At 39.0% G+C, this 23,293-nt stretch overlaps 1 protein-coding gene across 6 annotated transcripts in view; it reads left to right on the forward strand.

Moving 5' to 3' along the window:
- The first annotated feature begins 2,740 nt into the window (after nucleotides 1-2,740).
- PRKG2 (protein kinase cGMP-dependent 2) overlaps nucleotides 2,741-23,293 on the forward strand; it is a 48,653-nt gene continuing 28,100 nt past the window's right edge. For 5 of the 6 annotated variants that reach the window (XR_003398323.1, XR_003398321.1, XR_003398322.1 and 2 more), the window contains exons 1-8: nucleotides 2,741-3,261; nucleotides 11,781-11,947; nucleotides 13,617-13,730; nucleotides 16,507-16,612; nucleotides 17,910-17,973; nucleotides 19,316-19,393; nucleotides 20,309-20,403; nucleotides 21,209-21,277. Coding sequence is in view for 3 of the 6 variants with exons in the window: in XM_026847880.1 (XP_026703681.1) it covers nucleotides 2,750-3,261; nucleotides 11,781-11,947; nucleotides 13,617-13,730; nucleotides 16,507-16,612; nucleotides 17,910-17,973; nucleotides 19,316-19,393; nucleotides 20,309-20,403; nucleotides 21,209-21,277 (1,205 nt within the window). In the remaining 3 variants the exon portion in view is untranslated. The remainder of the gene's footprint in view (nucleotides 3,262-11,780; nucleotides 11,948-13,616; nucleotides 13,731-16,506; nucleotides 16,613-17,909; nucleotides 17,974-19,315; nucleotides 19,394-20,308; nucleotides 20,404-21,208; nucleotides 21,278-23,293) is intronic. The other variant, XM_026847881.1, reaches the window with a different exon arrangement.

Consider the following 23,293-nt stretch of genomic DNA (forward strand, 5'->3'; position numbering starts at 1 on the left):
TTTTTTTTTTTTTTTTTTTTTTTTTTTTTTTTTTTTTTTGAAATGCAGTGACTGCCACTGCATCTAGTAGCAGATGTTGCCACCGTGTTGTGTGTGATGACATATTTCCTGTAATCTCTGTTTTTACCCTGCATAGTACAGAATCTTCTCAGTTGGAAAAGACCCTGAAGATCATCCAGTCCAACCATTAACCTCAAGCTGACCATCCTCAACTCCACCAGATCCCTCAGTGCTGGGTCAGCTTGTAACATTTAGTTTAGGTTGATTGTTGTTTCATGTTTTTTTTAAATATGGTTGCATGCTGAGCTAAAATCTTTGGTTTAGCCATATGCAGTGATACATAGGTCCTTCTTCAGAGTTACTTGATTTAGTACCTCGATGTGCAATTTGTTTAAATTCTCCTATGCAGTATAGGTTTACCTTTATTTCTGCCATACTACCCTGTTATTGAGCTGAAGCACCACCTGTCAAAATGCACCCAGGAAACTGCAGAAAAAAAAATAAATGCAAATTCACAATAAGCCAGACAGAGTTGAGAAGAAAGACTGTTTTAAGAAAAACTAGATTTACAATGTGAGCTACCTTGTCAAGTATTTCAATTCTAACCCATTAAAGGCTGCAAACCAGAACAGAATTGTGCATCTATTAAAAGTATAGTTATACTAGCCAGTAAAAGCAAATTGCTGAAGCTTCCCAATTTATTTCTTATTGTCCTGTGTACTTTGTCAGGGGCATGTTTTTACCAAGTGCCCATGAAATGGAAGAGATTAGATTAAGAGATTAGTTTAAACCACATCACTTGGGGCTCAACCTGAAAAAGTTGTACTCCATTCCTGAGGCAGACCAACAGCTGTTTTGGACCTACAGATGATTGATCACAATAGCAGCATGATTGCCTGGTTAGTGCAACAGTACTTTTATAAAATGTATTAAAATAGTTTATTGATGAGGCAAAATCAGGGTCTGAGGAAGCAGGGGGTTTTTGTTTCATCTAAGGCAGGTATTTCCTGTGCTGTGGTCTTCTCCAATAGCAGAATACAATTGAGCAAGATTCTTCAAGAGCCTGAGCAGGGATTTTGGGAAAAGCCCTGTGTGGTGCTAAGGCCTAGATCACACAGTCCTAAGCTCATTCCTTTTCTCTTGATGGAGGTCTCCTTAGGCTTCAACTAAACAAAACTGTAACCTGATACTGTCGTGGCCGACAGATGGGATTTATAGGCGGGCATTGCTCCCCAAGATTAGTTCTGGGGTACAGTGATTGTTGAACACTAGGCTCACAAAAGCAACACGCTAGTTTTTTCTGCCCTCAACTTGTTCGTTTAATACAGTCTGACCTAAGCAGCAGGCACTTCTTCCTTGCTTCTCTTCAAATGATACAATAAAATATGCCAAAGATAGTGTTAAGGGAAGAAGGTGAGTCACTGCAAATCTACTGAAGGCTGCTAGTTGCAACAAGTGCTCGGAACATAGGTGTTCTGACAGGAGTCCTTTTTTTTTTTTTTTTTTTTCCTGTTCACTTTTCATGAACAGACAACGGACAGGGCTAATTTCCCATAAAAGGTGATTCCTTAATGTAGGTGCTGTTACACTAACAAATATTTTAAAGGATTAAGAGAGCTGCAGAAACAGTGCCCTCTACCTGATTTTGGTAGGAGTAAATTAGGTCTAACTGTGCTGCCCTGAATCAGCAAAAGACTGCAAGGTTGGTCAAACTTTTGGAGTGATGTCTGTATAAGGACCGAGTAAGCTAGGACTTGTCATTCTGGAAAGAATTCAGGTGCACATTCAAGGCAGAGAGGTAAGACAAAAATTTACAAAATAGTATGGAAAAGATTAATAGAGATAAATCTTTCTGAAACTAGCTTTTCCTAACTTTGATGTCCCTGGTTTTGTATTGGAAGAAACAAATAAAAGGAGGTAATTCTCAAACAAGAAGCAGACCTGTGCAACTTCTCATTAGGGTCCTGCCAGGGTCAGCAGATACAAAGTTTACAAGGGTTAGAAGAGAAATGGGATAAATCTAGGATTAGAGATCCATCGAGGATTCAGTAAAGCATATCAGGCTCAGGAAATCTGAATTTTAGTCAAGCAGCCTATATGCTCATTTTGTTGATACCCTTTCCTGGGCATCTCCTTATGGCCATGGTTGGAGACAGTTTACAAGCTAGCCAGACCCCTGTTCTGATCAGTATGACTGTTCTTTTATGATCATAACCCTTAAAGCTGTTTGGGGTGTTTTGTTTTTTTGTTTTTTTTTTTTTTTAAATTAGTATTAACACATATGTTTAATAACCACATATGCTTTATGACAGGGAGATATACACCCACTGGTTAAATTAATCTGTGTACTCAGTAATTATTCCTCAATGGGGAAGTTTTTTTTTTTTTTTTTTCTTCTAACAATTTTCTTGCTTCAGCAGTACAACGTAAGCTTTTCTCCTTCCTGCTGTTGGTTCTGTCTTCATTAAGATGATAGAAACTTACATATCCCTTTTTCAACTCACATCAGACCTTTTGCTTTATATCCATCAACCTACCTACCTCTTCTTTTTGCCCTTTACTCCTCTGACTTTCAGGACTAGAAAGGATGGAGCAATCAACTATGTTTACTATAGTTGTATATCTCAAATGCAGATGCACATTAAATACTAAATTCATTACTTACCATTCCATGAATTTTTTTTTTAATTCTTGCTGGGGAATGCAATAAAACTGCAAATTTATTTTCCCACCTAGGTGTCTGGACAAAATGGGGAATGGGTCAATGAAACCCAAGCATCTGAGGCGGCTGGATAGACATGTAGCAAACCTCTCTATTGGCTGTGCTGGCAACCATAACTTTTTGAAGGACTCAGGTCTAGGCATCAGTATGATCAGCGGGCAAGCTGATGTCCTTTGCAGCAGGTTGCTTGAACTGGAAAAGGACCTGAAGAGAAAAGATCAAGAGTTGCAAGAGGGTCAAAGTCGTGTTGCTGAGCTTCAGGAACAGCTGGCTGTGCAGACTAAGGTCATAGCAGAACTCACCAAGGAACTTCAGAACAAGTGTATACAGTTGAACAAGCTGCAGGATGTTGTTAGCACTCAAGGAGAGCACTCTCTTCAGCCTTCTCCACTTAAAGAGGCTTCAAGGATACAAGACACTGCCAATAGGAGGAGAAGAGCCAAGGAAGGTGTGTCTGCAGAGCCCACAACATGGCTGTATGATTTGAACAGGCAAGCTACGTTTTCCTTTGAAAAAGCAAGAGTTCAAAAGGATTCCAGGTGAGCTCATTTCAAGGGAATTTTATGTTCTGTCACAAGGATATTACTTTTATCACAATTATATTCTCTCCTCATGAAAAAGATTTAGTAAAGATTTAGTAAAGATTAAAGTATCAATCTTTTTAATATAGGTTTGTCACTGTGGTTGTTAGATGCTGGTTGAGTTTGTATGTAACTTTAACCAAGAATCATCTGTGTCCCACAGACTTCAGATGAAGAATGGTGGATAGCCTCTGTATTTTGGTTGAGAAGACTCTTAGAGTCTATTTGGGATTTATCTGTACTGCCAGCTAAGCAGAACCTAAGCCTCTTCTCAGGTTTAGGTTTGCATAGTGCTTGCAGCTTGAGCTATACGATGGAACACTGATGAGCAGAAGGCTGGATGCCTCCCCATGCATTCAGATTCATTCTCCTGTATCATGGAAGGCTTGGGAAGGAGCAAGTGGCCCCAGCTCAGCTCTCTCAGACGTAATATGGACACTGATTCTGAGCTATGTACAAAGTTTGTCAGCCCAGTTTCAACTCAGTCTGGTGCAAAATATAATGTTTTTGATTATCCTCTTAGCAGCTTCCTCCTGCTCTCCAGCTTCTGATAGTCGTGGTGTAGGAACCTAATTTTACTTGTTCCTCTTGGAATCCAATTATACTTCTAGTCACTGCAAAAGCCAGAAATATCTGTGGTCACAGCTGACCTTGTAGACAGAGGTATCAGACTGGTATCCTTAAACATATCTTAGACCCTCTTTTATCTTGTAGTGTAGACATAACCTTAGTATCTGTTAACATGGTGGTAGCCAGAATCTATCTGGACTTCAGGCAGCAGCTTAAGTGCTTCAGATTTGTGGGGAGCTTTATTATTCTCCTAAGAATTCATGATGTATTTGAGTCTGTACTGTAGTAGACCTGAGAATTATCAGACTTGATTTCTCATCCATCATGTCCAGCATTGCACATTAGAGGCTGTTTTGTGAACCAGAAAGGCTGCCTGAGTCACTATAAGGAGCAGAAATCTTCGGCTAGCAATGTTTTTCCAGAGTAAGGGAACTGTATTTTATCACAAGTACCTGGGCAGTTTAAATACCTATTTTCTTTAGGAGTGTTCCTTTTGTACTTACTTATCTTCTCCTTGGCATGATCCTTGTACTGCAATCCACCAGATGGGTTTCTAGGGTGCTTTCAGAGAAAGAATTGTAGCAGCACTGAGGAGCGAACCGAAAGGAAGAGCCAGTTGATGCAACACAGACTTTGTTTTTCAGAACAAAACCAAATATTGCAGCTTAAGTAACCCAAATGTAATGCTGATCATGTGATAGAGACAGAGCTGGAACTTTTCCTTCTTGATTCAGTGGCTCAGCACTTCTAAAAACATTTTTGTTATATGCCGTGTTTTCTTGTTTTTCTAAAAGATTTAGTGTAACATAATGGGATACAGGAGAAGTTCTCTTACTTTTCCCTCCTGTCATCTCTTAAAATCTGCTTCAGAGATTGTCATTGTTACTGCTAAGGCTCCCATAGATTCATAACAATTTAGAACACACCATTCCTAAATTTGTTTTTATATTTACTCCTATGGAAACAACTGACTGCTTAAGTATGCACTGTATTGACTGTAAGACACACCATCCTCTGCTCTTCTTCCCACCATTTCCAGCTTTTCTATGATACTGTTTGTAACTTTTTTTTTTTTTCCTCTTCGGTACTTGCAGAGTCTTGAATTTTCATTTAAATTCTTGTCTGCCATTAAACTTGGATTTGTCTGATAATTATTGTCCTTAGAGTAAGTAGCTTGAGAGTGAAGTGGAACTCATAATTTGTTTGATTATCTAGTGCTAGGAAGTGTACCAACTTGGACAGAGCAATTAGCATTAGAGAGTTTGCCGCGTGTTCTATACAAGAAAAGAAGTTGCTCTTCAAGCTTCAGTGTGAAACTAAGTAAAACCAATTTTGGACATGCAACCAGATCTTCAACTTTTAATAGTAAAATATTAATTTAACATAAGTGTATGAGTTTCAACTGACTGAAGAGCTCATGTAAACATCTTTCATAGGAGTCAGGATTATGATGGATTATGATAGATTATGATAGAAGAAAAACACAGCAGCCCTGTGGGAAAGGACTTGAGGGTACTGGTGGATGTTAAATTGAACATGAGGTGGCAACGTGTGCTTGCAGCCCAGAAAGCCAACCGTATCTTGGGCTGCATAAAAAGAAGAATGGCCAGCAGGTTGAAGGAGGTGATCTTCCCCCTCTATGCCGCTCTGGAGACCCCACCTGCAGTGCTGTATCCAGCTCTGGGGTCCACAGCACAAGAAAGACATAGACCTGTTAGAGTAGGTCCAGAAGAGGGCCACGAACGTCATCAGAGGCCTGGAGCATCTCTCCTATGAAGAAAGGCTGAGAGAGTTGGTGTTGTTCAGTCTGGAGAAGAGAAGCCTCCAGGGAGACCTTACTGGGGCTTATATGAAAGACTTTTTACCTAGGCCTGTAGTGACAGGACCAGCAGCAACAGTTTTAAACTGAAAGAGGGTAGGTTAGACTCAATGTAAGGAAGAAGCTTTTTTTACAATGAATGTGGTGAGACACTGGCACAAGCTGCCCATAGAAGCTGTGGCTGTCCCCTCCATGAAAGGGTTCAAGGTCAGGTTGGATAGGGCTTTGAGCAACCTGGGCTAGTAGTGAAAGATATCCCTGCCTATGGCAGGAGCACTGCATTAGATGCTCTTTTAAGTTCCCTTCTAATCCAAATTATTCCATTCCCCCATCCTTTCCTCCATCATCTTACAGTCCTCTTGAATATCAGTACATCATCAGAGGGGCTAGAATTAAGAAAAAGTGATTTATAGGGTATCGTAAGTATTCAGTAGATCGTTCCAGACATTAAAAGTTTATTTTCTAAGAATAATTAATTTATCTTCAACTTCATATTTTACCTAGTGTTTTAAAACTTAATTTTCTGCAATTAACCGTTTTCCAGCTTTAGCTTTAGTAGGAAATAAAGTGGCAGTCTTCCTGTGTTTTACATGTAGGTCCAAGAGCATGTAGTCGGGGAGACAATTAAATAGCAGAATACGGTCTTGTATTATTTGCATTACAGCAGGTGGGGTTTGCTGTTGTTGTTTGTTTATTTTTAGTGATGCTTTGTATTAATGTTCTTTTTAGGCTAACTAGTCATGTAAAAGACAGGTCAGACTAGTTTTGGATTTGCACACAGCTTAGACCGTGCCCAAGAGTTCATGTCTTCGAACCTTTAGCTAAGTTTCTGAAACTTAAATCTGGCTTATTAATGGTATTTGTCATCTGCTTTGAAGTGATCAAAGTGACTTTGTTCAAAGTCTTAAGTCTTTGAAAGACTACAGTACGGCATGTATGGGTGATTTGGGTTAATACATATGAAAGATACTAATGAAACCTCAATTCTTATGGCATAATCAATTGAAAAATTCTTGAAGATCATACTCAAAGTATTTGTCATTTGCAAGTAAACATTTTTTTCCTGCCACAGCCAGTTCAACATTAGATACTGCTCTATTACAACTCTTAGACCTGGACAAAATGCTTTTTAAAATTACCCTTATAGAAAATGTATTTTATAAGCTAACATACATTATAGTCACAGCGGGAAGAATTTATGCTTTCTCCAACAAATCAAGTAATAGTGAAAGATCTTGCTCAGACTTGAGGGGGGGGGAGGGCAGATACATGTTTTGATGTGATAGCGGCCGAAGTATTGTTTGATCTTCAAATTACTTTGGAAGCAAACAGATGTGAAAAAAACACCACAAAACTGTTTTAGACATGGCACTACTATGCATCTCAGTTAGATAAGCCTGTGATACACATGTGGTTGTTTAAGCCACCATCACCTTGCTCTTGAGACAACCAACTGCTGGAAGGTGCAAACATTTAGTTTCCTTATGTGGGCTGTAAATACTGTAGCAGGTCAAATTCAAACAGTTGGCATACATGTAAGGACAAAGTCTGACCTTTACTGTTTACAGAATTCTGTCCCCTGTGATTAAAAAGTACTGATCCTTTAGCCTCACAGTGTCTCCAGAAGTGTTTAGAGTTGCTGATATAAGTAGTAAGCAGCTGCCTCCCCTTTACAGAGAGAGGACTTAATGCAGCCAGCTCCACTTCTGTGTAAGACAACTGCACAGTGTTGCTATGTAGTTGCAAAAGGAGCTATTTTGAAAGGAGCTATTCCAGAAGGAAGGGAAGCTCCATGCTTTGTTCTGGAATTTGCATTGAGTCCAGAGTGTTACCAGTCCCTTTTAGAAACATTTGTAAAACAAATTTTATGCACAATTTTATGCCATTCTTTTAAGCAGGGTTTTAAGTGCCATGCTTTTGTTTGGGGTATCTCCGCATGAATGATTTTAATAAAAGTTTAGAAGCTTTCAGTGATTTTCGATCTATCCCATAGGAGTGGATGTTTTCTCATGTATATATTTCATCTCTTAAGATGGTTGGATAAATCCATCTCAGTTTCCAAAAATATGAGTTTTTCCTAAATGGAAGTTCAAACATTGAAAATTTAACTAAAGGCTGAAGATTTTAGAATTTGAACATGGTATATGAAAGCAGATCTCTCAAACAAGTCTTTCAAATGGAAAACGTTTGAATCTCTTATCCTTTGCAGGGTTAAGAATCTGGATGTCTCAGTACCTATAGGACTTGGTTCTCCATTTTCCTGTGTCCTTCCAGAGCATGCTGTCACCATCAGCAGCGTTTAAGCTGCCTATATCAAGTCCCTTCCCTTTATGGGCTCAGGATCATGACCCAGTTATCAGCTGTTATTGGTTGGCTGAGAACTCTCTTGACATTTGCCATTGATTACCAGTCAATGTCAGCAGATAACCAAAAATCTCTCATTAGTAGCTGAAAGGTATATTAAAGAGAAAGTATTGCTCTGCAAAGTATATGTTCTACCCTTGTACCTGTTAGTTGATATCTTCTATCTTCTGATGGGAATAAATTCCCAATCCTTTTCACAAAAGCCCTTCTTAGAGTGTCAAGTGCTATTTCTAGGGGTTGACTGGGAATGTATTGAAAGGGGCAGGGGGAACATTTCCACAACAGTTAATAGCAGGGAGGGGAACAAAGCCTGGAGAAGGATGCTATGGCAAAGCTAGCCCCAGGCAGTGAAGAAAAGTCCTACTAGTGTGGGGACCAAGAAATACCACAACACTAGAACAGTTGTGTGGAGCTGTGGACCCACTTTTCAGCCTTTTATTCATATTCCCAACTGACACAATTACATCATTAGATGTCTTCTGTCCTTTCAGGACATCTAGTTACTTCCAGCAGCAGTTCTCAAAAGTGGGGCTGTTATAGGAGAGGCTGAAGAAAACAATGGAGAGAAAACTGTTAGATATTTTGCTGGATGCCCATGAAATGAGCAACTGATTGAAGAGCCTGCACCGTGGTTACGATACTCATGTGTCCTTCGCTCTGTGGTAAACTGCACTTTCCGAGGACAGCATACACTCCTATTCTGTAGTTCTGGAAGCTTTAGTGCTTATTTTAAGTATCAATTTATGAGCCATTACTGTATTTTATTGCAGTGTTGTATGCATGATGCAGGCCAGGGCGAACTAAATAAGCAGGGTTGTTTTTAGTAGAAAACAAAGTTAGAGCTTATATTCTAATAACCTTGTTGCCTTCAGCAGAAGCTAATTTATGATCTCTATTTCTAAACACAATCCTCACCATAGCTACTTGATTTAATTTTTCTTGCCTCATCTCATTACCTTTACTTATTTTCAGTCATTATATGGCTAGTAACATTGTAAGTCTGCTTACTTGCCTTAACTGATTGTTCATTCCTGGATTTTCCCTCAGGAGATTTTCCCACTTAACCTATTTTTGAAGATAACCTTGCATTGTTTTATGAATACAAGCAAGTGTGGACCTTAAATACCTTAGAAAGCTGTTAAGGTGTTTATTTTGTTATGCAGCTTCCTTGCAGGTGCACGTTAGGAACATGGGGACTTAAAGGCAGAATTCATCTTTCACTTCAGCAATAAAAGAAGGCTTCTCAGTAGGTTCATTAAAGCTCCATCAGTGCAGCAGTTAATTGCATTCATTTCTGGCATGGATCCAAGGCACTATTTTATAGGAAGCCCTTGACCCAGAACATATGCAAGTCAATCAAAACTGATTGTTCAGTCTGTATGCATAGCCACTTTGTCTCAGTTGGTTAATCATTATTACTGAATGAAAGTTGTTGTTACTGGATTCATCCACTGTTGATTTTTCTTCATTTTCTCAAAATCCAACCACAGGACTCTTCCACCAGCAGCTGTACTTGTCTTTACAAGTCTTTACAACTCGCTCACTTACATGCATTTAATACTGCAGGAAATGATGCAGAGGCTCTGTCTCAGGGAGCAGCAAGAACAGGGCTGCTCCACTTAAGTGACCAACGGGTGACTACAGTACAGACTAACTAACCAGGGCACCATCCCACAAGGTCTGGACAGGGTAGGCAGAGCAGGGTGGTGGTAACAGGGTCCACCAGGAGTCCCACAGAAGAAGAGATCAGTGAGATGTAAGCTTTCACCAAGAGGCACAAAGTAGTTATAATATTGGGCCAATACCCATCCAGAAGACAAAACCAGCATCAGCTATTTCTATAACATAGCTCAGGTTTGGGCAGCTCACCAGAGCTTAAATAGAGTATGCAGGCCAATGGGCAGAGGATGCATGGGTGGTGGGTCACAAGTGAGGCTGGTCATGGTAGTTAAAGCCCATTACTGCACCCAGGGCCCTGACAGACTAGTCCTTGATCACTGATGTGCCTACTTTACTTGCCTTTTTCTGACTTTTACAGATGCCCTAAAGCTTTTCTGAAGACTTTTTAACAAAACAATGGTATGATGGCCATAGTTTGCTATAGCATCACCAAAGTGCAGGATAATATAAGTTTAATTTCCCTGAATGCTGAATTTCAGAAAGCAAAGAGGTCAGCACTAATGGCTGCATAACTATATCCACAAGCTTTTGTGTTATATTTTTACTTCTGATTATACCTTAAACATTCCTAAAAGCAGTAGAGGAAAGGCCAGCTTCGGGAAGATTCTCTTATGTCTGGTCATTCTTAAAGAGACAGATTATATTGGGCATCCCACATGAGCAGACTGGTACTAGCAGAGGTTTTTTACTCAGGTAAGAGCATTTATGCTGCTGTTGTCATCTGTGCAAAGGACGTGGGCACAGCAGAGGTCAGAGGAGTTTTGTGAGGAGGTGGATGGCAAAGAGCAGTGTGGGAGGGATCAGCAGTAACTCTCCACCTCCACACACACTTCTCCTGAAAACTGGAATTGTTTTGTTAATTTTGGAACAGTTGTTGTGCAAGGTTTAATCCTTGCCGGGATCAGGGACCACGTTGCCGTTGCCCCTCCCCCACCTGCACTGGTCAGGTTGGAAGTTAGACACAGACCCTGGCTAAAATAACAAGAAATTTAATACAACAGAGCGATAGAACAATCTGAGCAACAACAGTATCAATGGTAACAACAATAAACAGCAATAACAGTGAACAAGACAAATGATATACAGAGAAATACCGCTAGCTGGTCTACGGAAAGCAAAATTCCCTCCCGAACTCACCAAAGAGCAAGGTGAAAAGGCTCCGCCCCTGGACCTGACGTCAGCATGGTATGAATAACCCGTCTGGAGATCCCTTCCCCCTCTCTCTCTGCTGGGGAAAACTTTACTCTATCCTGGCTGAACCAGGACAGTTGTCCAACAGGTTACTTTGCAAGCTGACCTTGTGATTGTGTCCTGATCATGCTTAGTAGCTATGAACAGGGAATGCCACGGGATCAACATTACTTTGCAAGTGGAAGTTCTTTGGAGTAATTAAAAAAATTACATTCATTTATTACTTGTCTCATTCTTCCCACCAGCAATGTCTTCTAACATTCTCCTAAGAAATAGCAGCACCTGTTATTTGTGGTTTTGCATATCTTTCCTTGCATCTTTTCTTACCACAAAGGAGAAACTCTTGATGGAGTCTTAGTGACATCAGTGTTGACTTTAACCTTATTGCTATCATCAGTGTTATGTTTTTGCTGGGTATTAGAAAAAATGTTAGAAAAGTGGACCTGATTTTATAACAAGTTGCCATTCCTGTACAGGCAGTGAAGACATACCTTTCACATTTCTTTCCTTCAGATAAGCAAGGCTATAGACCTTAGTTGTATAATGGGGAAAGAATATGGTGAGAAACAGTGCAAAACTGTCTGGGAAAACGTGTCTTCTACTGGGAGCCTTTTTACATCTAGCCGGATGCTTTCTGCAGACAGGGTCACACAGGAGAAGAGAGGGCATAGTGTGGCACAGCTAATGGGATGCATATTAACTGCAAGGATGGTAAAATTTGCCAGTGGAGTACCAGTAGCTCATGTGAGTGTTAGAAATGAGAGGAAGCATCTTGACAGGAATGAATGCCTGGTGAATAGCATCCCCCAACCATGCTGGATCTGTTAAACTCTGTTTTTTTGTTTGAAACCAGTGAGAAGAAGCTTATCACAGATGCCCTGAATAAAAATCAGTTCTTGAAGAGACTGGAGCCTCACCAAATCCGAGATATGGTGGAATGTATGTATGAAAGGACTTTCCAGCAAGAAAGCTACGTCATCAGACAGGGAGAGCCGGGGAATCAAATTTTTGTGCTCAAAGGTGAATACTGCTTACTTGTACAATGCACAAGTGCAAGAAACAGGCAAGTAATGTAGAAGTCTTTGCAGGAAACAACAACGATGATGTTTGTGCTCTTAAATTTATGCTGTCTCTGCTGAGGGCTATGCAAGTTTTACCCATCACTTTTATGAAACAGACTGAGAGCAACAAAAAGAGTCTTAGGAACTTGAACCTTGATTTAATGCTATTTTATGACCTCTTTCATTTCTGAAAGCCTAGAGGACACAAAATCCTTCCTGTTGTAGGTACAGTCAACCCTTTCTTCTGCAAAGGAAGAGCAGGTATAATTTAAAATACAGAAAACTGGTCAATGGTGAAGCCCTTTCTGAAATAAACTTACTTTTCAACATTCATAAGAGCTTATGCCAGTTTTCTGTGTATGGGAAATTGAGAGATGAGGTCTGAGTTTAATGTTGTCAAAGCTTAGAATTTTTTTAAAAACAGCTGCTTGTTTTTTCTGGGGAAAAAAAACAATAAAACAAAAAACAAACTTTAGGATAAGAAAACTTTCCTAAAATACTGCCAACAGTTCTGAAGTAATCTCGCTGCAGTCGTCTGTGCTGATTGCTACCATACTTACACTCAGATCACAGAAAAGCCATAGTGGAGTCCAAACACACCTGAAAGTTGCTTCTAGCGGCAATACTCTCTTTCATCATCTCACCATTGCAAATTAATCACAAATACTGATTATTTTTATACTTCATCAATTCTGGACCAGTAGAAGGCCCAGAGGCTCATATGAATTAGGCTTCATGCTGTATATTCTGTTGAGGTAGGAATATTTAAACCAGGAGCATACTGGTATATGTTGGAAAGCACATTTTGTCTTCTGGCTTCATATGGATGGGTTAGTTTGAAAAATTGATGGTGGCTGTGTTAGGGTAACATAGATGGTGCAAGGGGCAAGAGGAGGTAGGATTTGTAATGGGGTAGTCATATTCTTACTAGAGAAAATAATAACATTTTGAAAAACAGATGAAATATGAGGAAGAAGTTGTGCCTCAGGAAATTTTTCTGGCACATTAGACCTTTTTTGAGGAGTCAGTGGGTGTCTTGGAGAGAATAGGGCCAAACTCATTAGAATATGTTTAAGGGAAAGGTGTTTTGGGGCCATAACCTATGAATAAATTCAGACTTTGACTTTTGCTAGGTTTGTAGTAAGGCTCAAGCACAATTTCTTAAAGGAAGATTTGATGTTCTCTTTGTTTTTCTGCTCTCTCCTTTGCATTCTGCACATATCTACACATATGTGTGTATGAACAGACAAACCTCATGAATAATTTCTCCTGTGATCACTATTTTAAGACTTATTTGTCTACACTGCACTAGACTATCTGAACCAGTACTGTTTTGTTGTAGCAAAGGTTTTTCCCATCAGGATTTTTTTTTTCCATGGCTTTTTTAGTGTTAAAAAGTTTATCTCAGCTTTTCCTCCCTTCCAGAGCAGATCTGTAGATTAGCAATACATTTTAGAAAATATCATTTCTACTGGTTTGTATGTGTGCTTCAAAGCACTATTTGTGTCGTTGCTGCCATTCCTGTGTTCCAGGGAGTGGCAAAGGCAGAAATATATTGATTTGTTTTCTCTTCACTCTGTGCAGCTGAGCTCAGTTTTAATGCCTATTATCTCGGTTATTTTTGACAGAGGGGAGTCTGGAAGTCTTTCAGCAGAATAAACTCCTCTCCTCAATACCTGAGTGGACAGCATTTGGTGAACTAGCCATTTTATACAACTGCACACGCACTGCCTCTGTGAAAGGTACTGAAGGTTTATTATGACAATGTTGGTCAAAATGAAAATTATGTACTTTTGTGAAGTCCCTGTTATAACTTTCTTTGAAGTTTTCATTTAATAGAAGTCCACATGTCCACACTATCTACAGGAAGCTCAAGTTAGCTTCCGTAAGTTTTTCTGATTGGGAACTCTATTAATACTATGCCATGAATGTAATTCCATCTCCAGCATAACCTTTGATAAACAATTAGGCACCTCCAAAGTATGCTGGTTAGCCAGATTTGTATCAAACTAACTGCTGAGGAAGCATTATGTTTTAATGTTGAGTGATTTAGTAGCAGTAGTGGTCTTTTGTTCTTATGTTCTTGTGTCAAATGCAACTGTGAGGGTAAAATTACAGCAAGTTTGAGAAGATATTAGAACTGTGGTGTTTTTATAGAGCAGATAAAGCCTAATTCAAGAGGAAATAAAATAAGTAGGAATTGATTGCTTTTGTACTCCTTCTGTATCATTAAGTTACTGAGTCTTGCCAAGATCTATTTGCACCTGGCATTTGCGACTAGAACTTGGGAGAAGATTTGAGATTGATCTCAAATGTGGTAGTGAGAGAGATGAAACTTCTAGGTGTGACATGCTGCTTCTCTGAGGTGAATACGGGCTCTTGCTTTGTGTTTACCAGCTGACCAGGATGGAGTTGTTAAATGTTGCTTTGATACAAATATCCCCTCTTCCTGAGTAAGACTGGGTATTCACCCATTAAGTACCCCTTGATTCCTTTTCTCACCTGACAGAATTATCCTGTGACAGACCAGTAAGTGACCAAATATGATTAAATTTATATTTTTTTCCACTCTCCACCTTTCCATAAATATTACTAATTTCTGTTCTTGTCTAAATCTGCAGGAACTTTGAACCACCAGTAAGTATGAAGAGCTCATGTTGACTTAAAAAGGAGGAAATGGAATAAAACAAGAAGTTGTTCACTTTAAAAGCTTCTGGTCTTTCTTCCTGCACCCAGTTTGAGCACTGGTGACTGCAGAAGGAAATTATGACATGTAATCTGTTTTTTTGCTGCCTGATGAACAGAACAGCATAAATAATTATTCTTTTCCTTACTAGCATACTGTTGTACTTTAATATATTCTCTATTTTCCTTTTTTGCCTGCTGTATAGTATTACCATTATAAAGTACTGCTTCTGCATAGTAAGATGTCGTGCTGCTTTAGACCTTTGTTAACATTAATTCGTTTTAAGGTAGGACAAGAATTGTCCAATTATGGACAAGAAAGGGTGTTTGAATATGTAAAATCACTGCAGGAATCCACCCTTCCCCAATAACTTTCCTATGTTTCTTGTTGTGGAGGAAGAACAGTACAATGACATAACTGAGCATGACTAGTCAATATGTATGTGAAAACTCTTTCAGTCTAGTGACACCCTTTACCTGCAGTCTTTGAAAGCTGACAAGTGAAGGAGTTTAGCCAGACAACATTTCAATGTCTGCTGCTACCCAGCAGCCTCTTTACATGCAGTGGCTGCATTTGAAACTGGGAACATGATTTACTCCTATGTTTCTGCATTTCTTTATCTCATCTAAGAGATTACAGACTTTTTTTCTAGCTATTATTTGCTTTAGGTGCAAAATACAGGAAATGCATTTGAGATAGCTTGGATACTTGCCATATTTTCTTCATGCAAAATAAACTGGAAGATGTTATTTAGGAGAAAAACAAAACCAAAGCAATATCATTATTCTCCCTACTTGAGCTATTTTGATAAATGTCAGTTAAGAGCACATGTGTATATCAGGGTTAAGTACAAAGACCAAAGACCGATGACTGTGCATCACTTTTAAATCTGGCATTTTTCTTTCCTGTGAATATGATTCTACGTTTATGATAAATTGAAGAAATCAATTGCTCTAAATTTTTCTGTAGCTTTCCTTTATCCCAGAGAAAAGTTTTGTTCCTTTTTATGACAGAAGGAAAACTGCTGAATATGGTGTAGCATCTTTTAAAAGAAGAGATTAAATTAAACAGAATCACCTCATTTTGCTTAAAAAAAATAAAAAGTGCAGTGTGCTCTGTTCTGTCAATGATTGCACACAGAGGCCACAGTGGTTTGCATCTTTGATGCTGGATTTTATGCATAGTTACACTATTCATATTTTTATTACTTTTCAAAAGATAATAATTAATGTTCTGATTACCCTTTATTCACTTATAAAATGGCTATATTGGAGGAAAACTGTGGAGATCACAGGATTGAATGAAATGAAATTTATTTCTTGACTTCTGTTGTGTCTATCTTATCACATATCTCACAAGCATGTGATATGAATTAAAGATGTATCCAAGCCATCAACCTTTAACTCATAAGTTTTGAAAAACTTCAGCTAAGATTTTGTTTCTTTCATATCCACTCCTTGCAGATGACATTGCAGCTTTTGAGTGCAATGACTGTCTCTCATTAGAGGTAGATCTTCACAAGCATTTAGCTCTGTTTGTGCTCGTAGTAAATGGCTGTTTTTTCAAAGTTACTCAGCCTGGGAAGTTGCATGGAAAATGCTCTATGAAGGAACCGTTTGGAAATCTGTGCGTTACTTTAGTGAGCATTGTTTAAGTGGAAGCTGAATTCTTTTAAAAGTCTGGTTGAAGTAGGTGCTGGATATTTTAAAATTTGGCCTTGGGCATCTTGAAAAGCTAGTCTGTTCTTGTACCATGACCTGATACTGTAATATCTTCCATCAAATCCTTCAGAAACATTGTTGATTTTCTTGTTGGCTTTTGTTTTCTTAAAGCAATCACCAACGCTAAAACATGGGCATTGGACAGAGAAGTGTTTCAAAATATCATGAGAGTGACAGCACAAACAAGACAAGAGCAATACAGAAGCTTCCTTAGAAGGTAAATTAATGCCTTTCTATTTTTAATACTGGTTTGGGCTAATTCCTAAGGTGCACAACAATACTGCACCTGTCTTAGAGAAAGAGTCACTCTTAATGCAAAGGGCCTCAAAACCCTGATTATTTACCTCTCTTGATTTTTTTTTAGGAATCATAAAACCATTTTTCTCATTTTGATTGTTTTTCTCCTGTGTTACATTAGGAAATAGCAGTAAGTGCTTGAACGCTTTTAAATAATGGAACAATTGTATAGGAAGGTTACATGACTATAAGTTAAAACTATATTTAATAAATAGAACTAAATAAATATTCCAACTAGAAATTAATTTGCTATTGGGGTAGATTAAGGAATATTCGTCATCCCCTGGAGACTTGAATATGAGTACTACATGTCTCAATTCATGTACTAATTCCAACGTAAATTACTAGGAAATCTGCAGAGAGTAGAATAATTGTCTCTCCTGCAGGGAACACTGAGTGTTGTACATTGCTTTTCCTTAGGAAGAAGATGAAATTAGAGATTCCAAACCATAATTAGCTGATTTCATATTTTCTTTCTTTAACAAAGAATGACCATTCTGTTATGGTTTCAAATACAGATCTCAAGCCTAGCCATGCGTAGATTCTCCCATGTGTTTTTGCGTCCATCTCCAACTTTGATTTCTATGAATACTTCTTTGCTGAGCCTGAGTAGCTGTAGAGTATATGATAGAGAGATATATCACATAGAATAATCATATAGAGAATATTATTTCTGAACTTTTACAAGTCTGAGTGCTCAGGATGGGAAGTTTTTTTCATTCTTACAAACAAGTTCACTAAGTCATCACTATAGTTGGATTCTCTTTTAATAGTTGTCCAAGTAGTACTAAAGTTGTTACCTTTGTCTGATTTTGCAGTCTTTGCAGTACATTTGAAAATATATTATTGGATTACTACAATGTCTTGGTTTTGCAGTTAATAGATTCTGTATAACTCAATTTTGAAATTAGTCCATGTGCCCATTAAAGTTTCTTTCCCTACTGAAATAAAAAGTTGATTTACAGACTGACCAATGTTTGCCACATTTCTAAGTTGTAAATTTTGTGAGTTCTGTTTAACTAAAAAACAAGATGAGAATGCTTGAAGCTTTAAATTAAGTTTTAGCTGTAGATTATGTGTTTTGTATAGCACCACCAGTTTAGCTAGTTATAAAAATGTGGTTGTACAAATTGTACAGATAAAGAGAGATCGTGAAAAAAGTGTTAATGAAAAGTACTTCTGGGTTTTTTTTGTTTTGCATTTCTGTTTTCTGGAAGTGTATCCCTGCTGAAAAACTTACCTGAAGATAAATTAGCTAAGATCATGGACTGCCTCGAGGTGGTAAGATACTGTTAAGTTTTTCAAAATAGTATTCAGTAAGCTTTCAAAATAACAAATAATAATTCATAAGTAAAAACAAAACCAAAAAACAACAGAGCTTTTTTTTAATATTACAGTGTTTTTGCAGTGGTCAGAGTAGAATTCCAGGTTGGAAAATAATAACATTTAGTGTCATAAAAGTAAGTTTTCTCTTTGGCATCAAAGGATTCAAGCAAGTAGATAAGAGGATGTATAATCTGGCCTTTATTAAGATTAAGCACAAAGTTGCTGTCCAGGTCTCTGACTTTTTTTTTTTAATCATGCTTTACTTGTTTGCAACATGCATATGTAATGATTTTGTATACCTTCAACAACATACATTGCAAAATATAAGGAGAAAAAGGCCCTAGGACTTCAGTGTATGAAATCAGCCAAATATCTGTGTGTCTTAGGGCTGCATCTGCCAGCAGCCTTTGGAGGTAAAGGCTTGATATATAGTCATAGCTGTGAAGTTTTCCAGGAGCGGTGGTAACTATTAATGCTTTCTGCATAGGGAAAGTCTGTAGGAACCCCAGTCTTGGAACAATTCTGCAGATGGACAACAGAAGTTCCTCAGGAACCTGAGGACCTCAGTCCCAACAAGTCAGAGGAGGCAGATAGCTAGTATGCATGGCCATGGCACAAGGGGGGTGAGGAGACTGTGGTGTTGGTTATGTGAAACAGCAAAGGGCCATAGCACAGCAGTATCCTAAAAAGTGACTTTTTTTTTAATTATTATTATTTCTTTTGTGGGATCCCTGGCAAAGGAGGACGTTTAGGAAACACTCAGAGGAGAAAAATATGTGGTGGTTGTTTATGAGCAACAGATCACAAAGCTGGAAGTTAGCATGGAAAAAATGCTTGATTAAAAGTTAAACAATTAGGTGATGAAGGCAGGGTTCCTTGGCAGAGACAGAAAAGTTGCTGCTTTGGTAGCTTGCAATAGATGGTTTAGGCATTCCCACTGGGGTGTCAAGCCCAAAATTACTTTTAGAAATGGGATTTTGTTTTGGAACTCTTTTAAGAGCTTTTGATTTATTTTTTTTTACACTCATTTTCTCCTGCTTCATAAGAATGATAGCAGTGTTAATATTTTTTAAACAAATCACATTCTGGTGCATTAAGATATGTTACAGATTGTCCACAATGCTTTATATAGTGGAATGCTTGCATATTATTATGGGATGGAACATATACATGAGATAGGAAGTTAAACACCAGTGGAACATCCAGATGTATTAAGAACTCTGCATAGTAATCAGAATTTTCAAAGAGGTTAGTGATATATTATTGGACAATGTTTTCTCTCTCTTCCCCCCAACAGGAGTACTATGACAAGGGAGATTATGTTATTCGAGAAGGAGAAGAAGGAAATACGTTCTTTATTATAGCAAAAGGAAAGGTAATATATAATTAACCTAACGCATACAGCAATACATGTATTTCAGAAGCTACCTTGAGGGGTGTGGTCTTCAGTAAAATCTGTGCAGGGTTTTTACTGTAATTAAAGTATGTCCTGAAACCTCTCAACACTGTAGCAGAGATGTAAAGTCCATTTTTTGTAAATGAGATTTGATCCTCCTGGATGTTTCAATATCTGATGGGCATAACATAGACTTGTGATATAGCTAAGAAATTACGGAGTCCTAGGTTTAATGGAGAATGGCCTTCTAGGTGACTCAGTGCCTATTCCTTTCATTTAGGAATAGACCCAGAGGTGTAAGGCAGCAGCCTTTATCCATCAGCTGTTACACTGGAGGTTGACACAGGACTCTATAAAGAATCAAATCAGGAGAATTTTCATCCATAAACTTCCAGTACGGGCTTCAAGATTCCAAAATGTGTCTCTGTTTGGAGATATTCTGGTTTGGGTTTTGCTAATGGGTGTGGGCATCAGTAGAATGTGTACTACTATGGAAGTGGAGTTTCATGATGGGGGAGAAGTTAGTTAATGTTTATGGAGGCTATATGTTTAGCTGAGAAGACAAAAAGCTCATACGATGACTGCCCACTCTGGGAACAGAAGTATTTTTCAGTTTTTCATTAAATTATGATTTACTTTGCTCTATTTTAATAAGTATGAGAAGAAAATATTGGGGGGTGGGCAATAATGAATATATTCATTTTTCCATCTCTCAGCAAAAATCAGAGAGGTGTCAGGAAATGTTTGATGGTTTTAATTTTTGAGAGGAAGGAGTAATTATATTTTTGCAGCATTACTGAGTTTAACACATTTATGAAACACACAGAAAAGAAGGGGAAACCATGCAATACTTTGAAGCTTCCCTTTCTAAATTTTTGTTCCTGTACTTTCTAGGTGATAGTTACCCAGAGTACTGCAAATCACTCGCAGCCTCAGCTGATTAAAAATCTACATAAAGGAGATTACTTTGGAGAAAAGGCTCTCATTAGGTTAGTTCACATTATCTGATTCATGATGTATAGTATATTTCAACTGACTTATCACTATGGGTCAGATTATACAACTCATGGCTGTTTTGAATATAAACTTTGCTTTGATTGTAAGGTCAGCTGATGAAGGCAATGCTTGAATTTATCTTAATGTTTTGGGTTTTTGCAGAGAGAACTTGAAAGTATACCGTTATCTACCTGTGGTTTTCCCTGAAAAAGTCAAATGCTGGCCCCTTCTGCATTGTTGCTTATTGTTTATATTTCAGTAAAAGCTGTGATGAAAACTCGTGCCAGGCTCTGTATGACCCCTAGCATGGATAAGTTCCATCATTACTGGGCTGAGCTGCTGTTTCTGTGCTGGTGCCCATGATAGTAAGAAACAGAGAAAAGGAGTATGAGAAGATATGACCTGTGAGGCAAATAGCTCATATAGCATGTGTTTATGTGGGTGATTGAGTAGGAATCATTTGGTCTCTGGAATGTTTTATATCTGAGGATCATTTCAGAAATGAGTAGTAAATCCTGATGTAATACTAATTAAATTTCATGCTAATTTATTGGAAGGTTGCTGAAGGATGTAATGATCCAAACCCTGTTGAAACTGGAAAAATACTGTGCTAGACTATAATAATAACTACTAAAATGCTATAATTTTGTATTTAGTTCAGCAATATTAATCCAGATACAGGCTGCAGAGGCCTTTGAGAAGTTTCACCTATAGCAGCTGTGACCCTCCATGAGTACTGCGTGAAGTACTTTGAGGATTTTGATACACTTCTGAATTCTAATCTCTTTCACTTCTCAGTGATGATGTCAGATCAGCAAATGTTATTGCAGATGAACACAATGTGGAGTGCCTCGTTATAGATAGAGAGTAAGTATCATGCTACAGTTTAATGAAAGATTTGCATCCTCTTTCAGTAGGTTAACAATAAGGTGTCACTGTAGGTACAATCACTATATTTTCTTAAGTGAATACTGAATGATTGGTTATGGCTTTGGAATACTGAGCTGTGGCTGTGTTTTAGACAAAGACTTAATGAAGAGAGGCTGACAGAAAGTGCAGGAGCACAGAAAATTAAGAGTAGTTCCGAGTTATTCTTTCTCCCCTTGAGGTGGTGATGTTTCACATTTGTTAAGTGCTGTTCATTGGCTCAGGGAACAACAAAAGCCTCTGCATGTCCCTGGTTTCAGGATGTCCTTTTGTTGAGGCTGACATGCAGCCAAATTTCTAATTTTGTCAGGTAGAGGCCAATTTTACACTTCCTAAAATGGAAAGGTGTAAGATATAAGAGAGAAAGCTCCCAGTGGAAAGTGAAACAGCAAACCTGCATTTCTAAGGGCTAACTGTTAAGGGTGCTTACTTGGAGTGTGGACAGCCATCATCCTTTTCCTTGCAGAATCCCAGAAGTTCTCCTACTGAGGGCTAAGATTCTAACCCAGACCCAAAAATGGCATCTTAGCCTGTGAATGCGTTTTCCTCTTCTTTAGCTTGGATAAATAGGTTGCGGAGATAAATAGGTGTGTTCTAGGGAAAGGGGATATCAACAGGATTGCAGTAGGTAAACCAAGGGTTGGCATGGCATTGCTGGAAGGTGGCAATGCTGGTGGGAGCATTTACCCTCATCCTGAGAGCATGAAAGGTTCAGGAGCCTCTTTGAAATGTTTGTACGACAATGCACACAGTATGAGAAACAAACAGGGTGAACTGGAAACGCTGGTCAGCTCCCAGAGCTACGATATCATTGGTATTAGTGAGACTTGGTGGAAGGAGTCGCACAATTGGAGTGCTGGGATGGAGGGCTACGGGCTGTTCAGGAGGTGGAGGTGTTGCTGGGCAGGTGAGATGGAGGTGTTGCACTGTACGTAAGGGAGAGGCCTGATTGTACAGCACTTACAGTTAGGGGTGATGTGGGCAAGAGCCTCTGGGTGAGTATTAGGGGGATGGAAAACAAAGAAGATGTTGTAGTGGGTGTCTACTACCAATTAACCAGCCAGGATGTAAGCACTGATGAGTTATTCTATAGGCAATTAGGAGAACTTTTGTCCTGGTTCAACCAGGACAGAGTAAAGTTTTCCCCAGCAGAGAGAGAGGGGGAAGGGATCTCCAGCCGGGTTATTCATACCATGCTGACCTCAGGTCCAGGGGCGGAACCTTTTCCTTGCTCCTTGGCGGGTTCGGGAGGGAATTTTGCTTTCCGTAGACCAGCTAGCGGTATTTCTCTGTATATCGTTTGTCTTGTTCACTGTTATTGCTGTTTATTGTTGTTATCATTGCTACTGTTGTTGTTCAGATTGTTCTATCACTCTGTTGTATTAAATTTCTTGTTATTTTAGCCGGGGTCTGTGTTTAACTTCCAGCCCAACCGGCGCGGGTTGGGGAGGGGCAACGGCCACATGCTCTCCGATCCCGGCAAGGCTTAAACCTGCACATTATTAATTGGCGCCCAACGTGGGGCGTTGGAATAAGAATAAAAAGGGACAGACCCTGACCAGAGTGTGATAGAGCAATCTGTTGGGTGTAATTTTTTTTGGTATTTGTTTGATAAGAAAATGTTTGCAATGCTGGCCCACATGTTTGGGTGGTGCGGCTGGATTACTCCTTATATCCAGTGTGTGATCCCAGTGGTGGCGTTTGTTATGGGTGGAAAATGTGAAAAAGTTCTTATGTTGTTGTACGGGCTATTGAACGCGTATGCTGCCTTTATATCGCTGTGTGGGGGGGTGGGCTGGTACCTCTTTGCCGTTTGGGCTTTTGTTAGGGGTCTCACCCCCTCTGTGGGTGAGCCAGGGGAAGGGATCCTCTCGGCTTTGGGGCGGTTTAGCCCCCCCCGGAGCCCACAGGCCGGCGTGATTGTGGCACAATGCTTTCTGAATGCCTGCCTAATTT

This window comes from Athene cunicularia, assembly GCF_003259725.1.
Source record: "Athene cunicularia isolate RWA chromosome 4 unlocalized genomic scaffold, athCun1 chr4_part2, whole genome shotgun sequence".
Taxonomy (NCBI): Eukaryota; Metazoa; Chordata; class Aves; order Strigiformes; family Strigidae; genus Athene; species Athene cunicularia.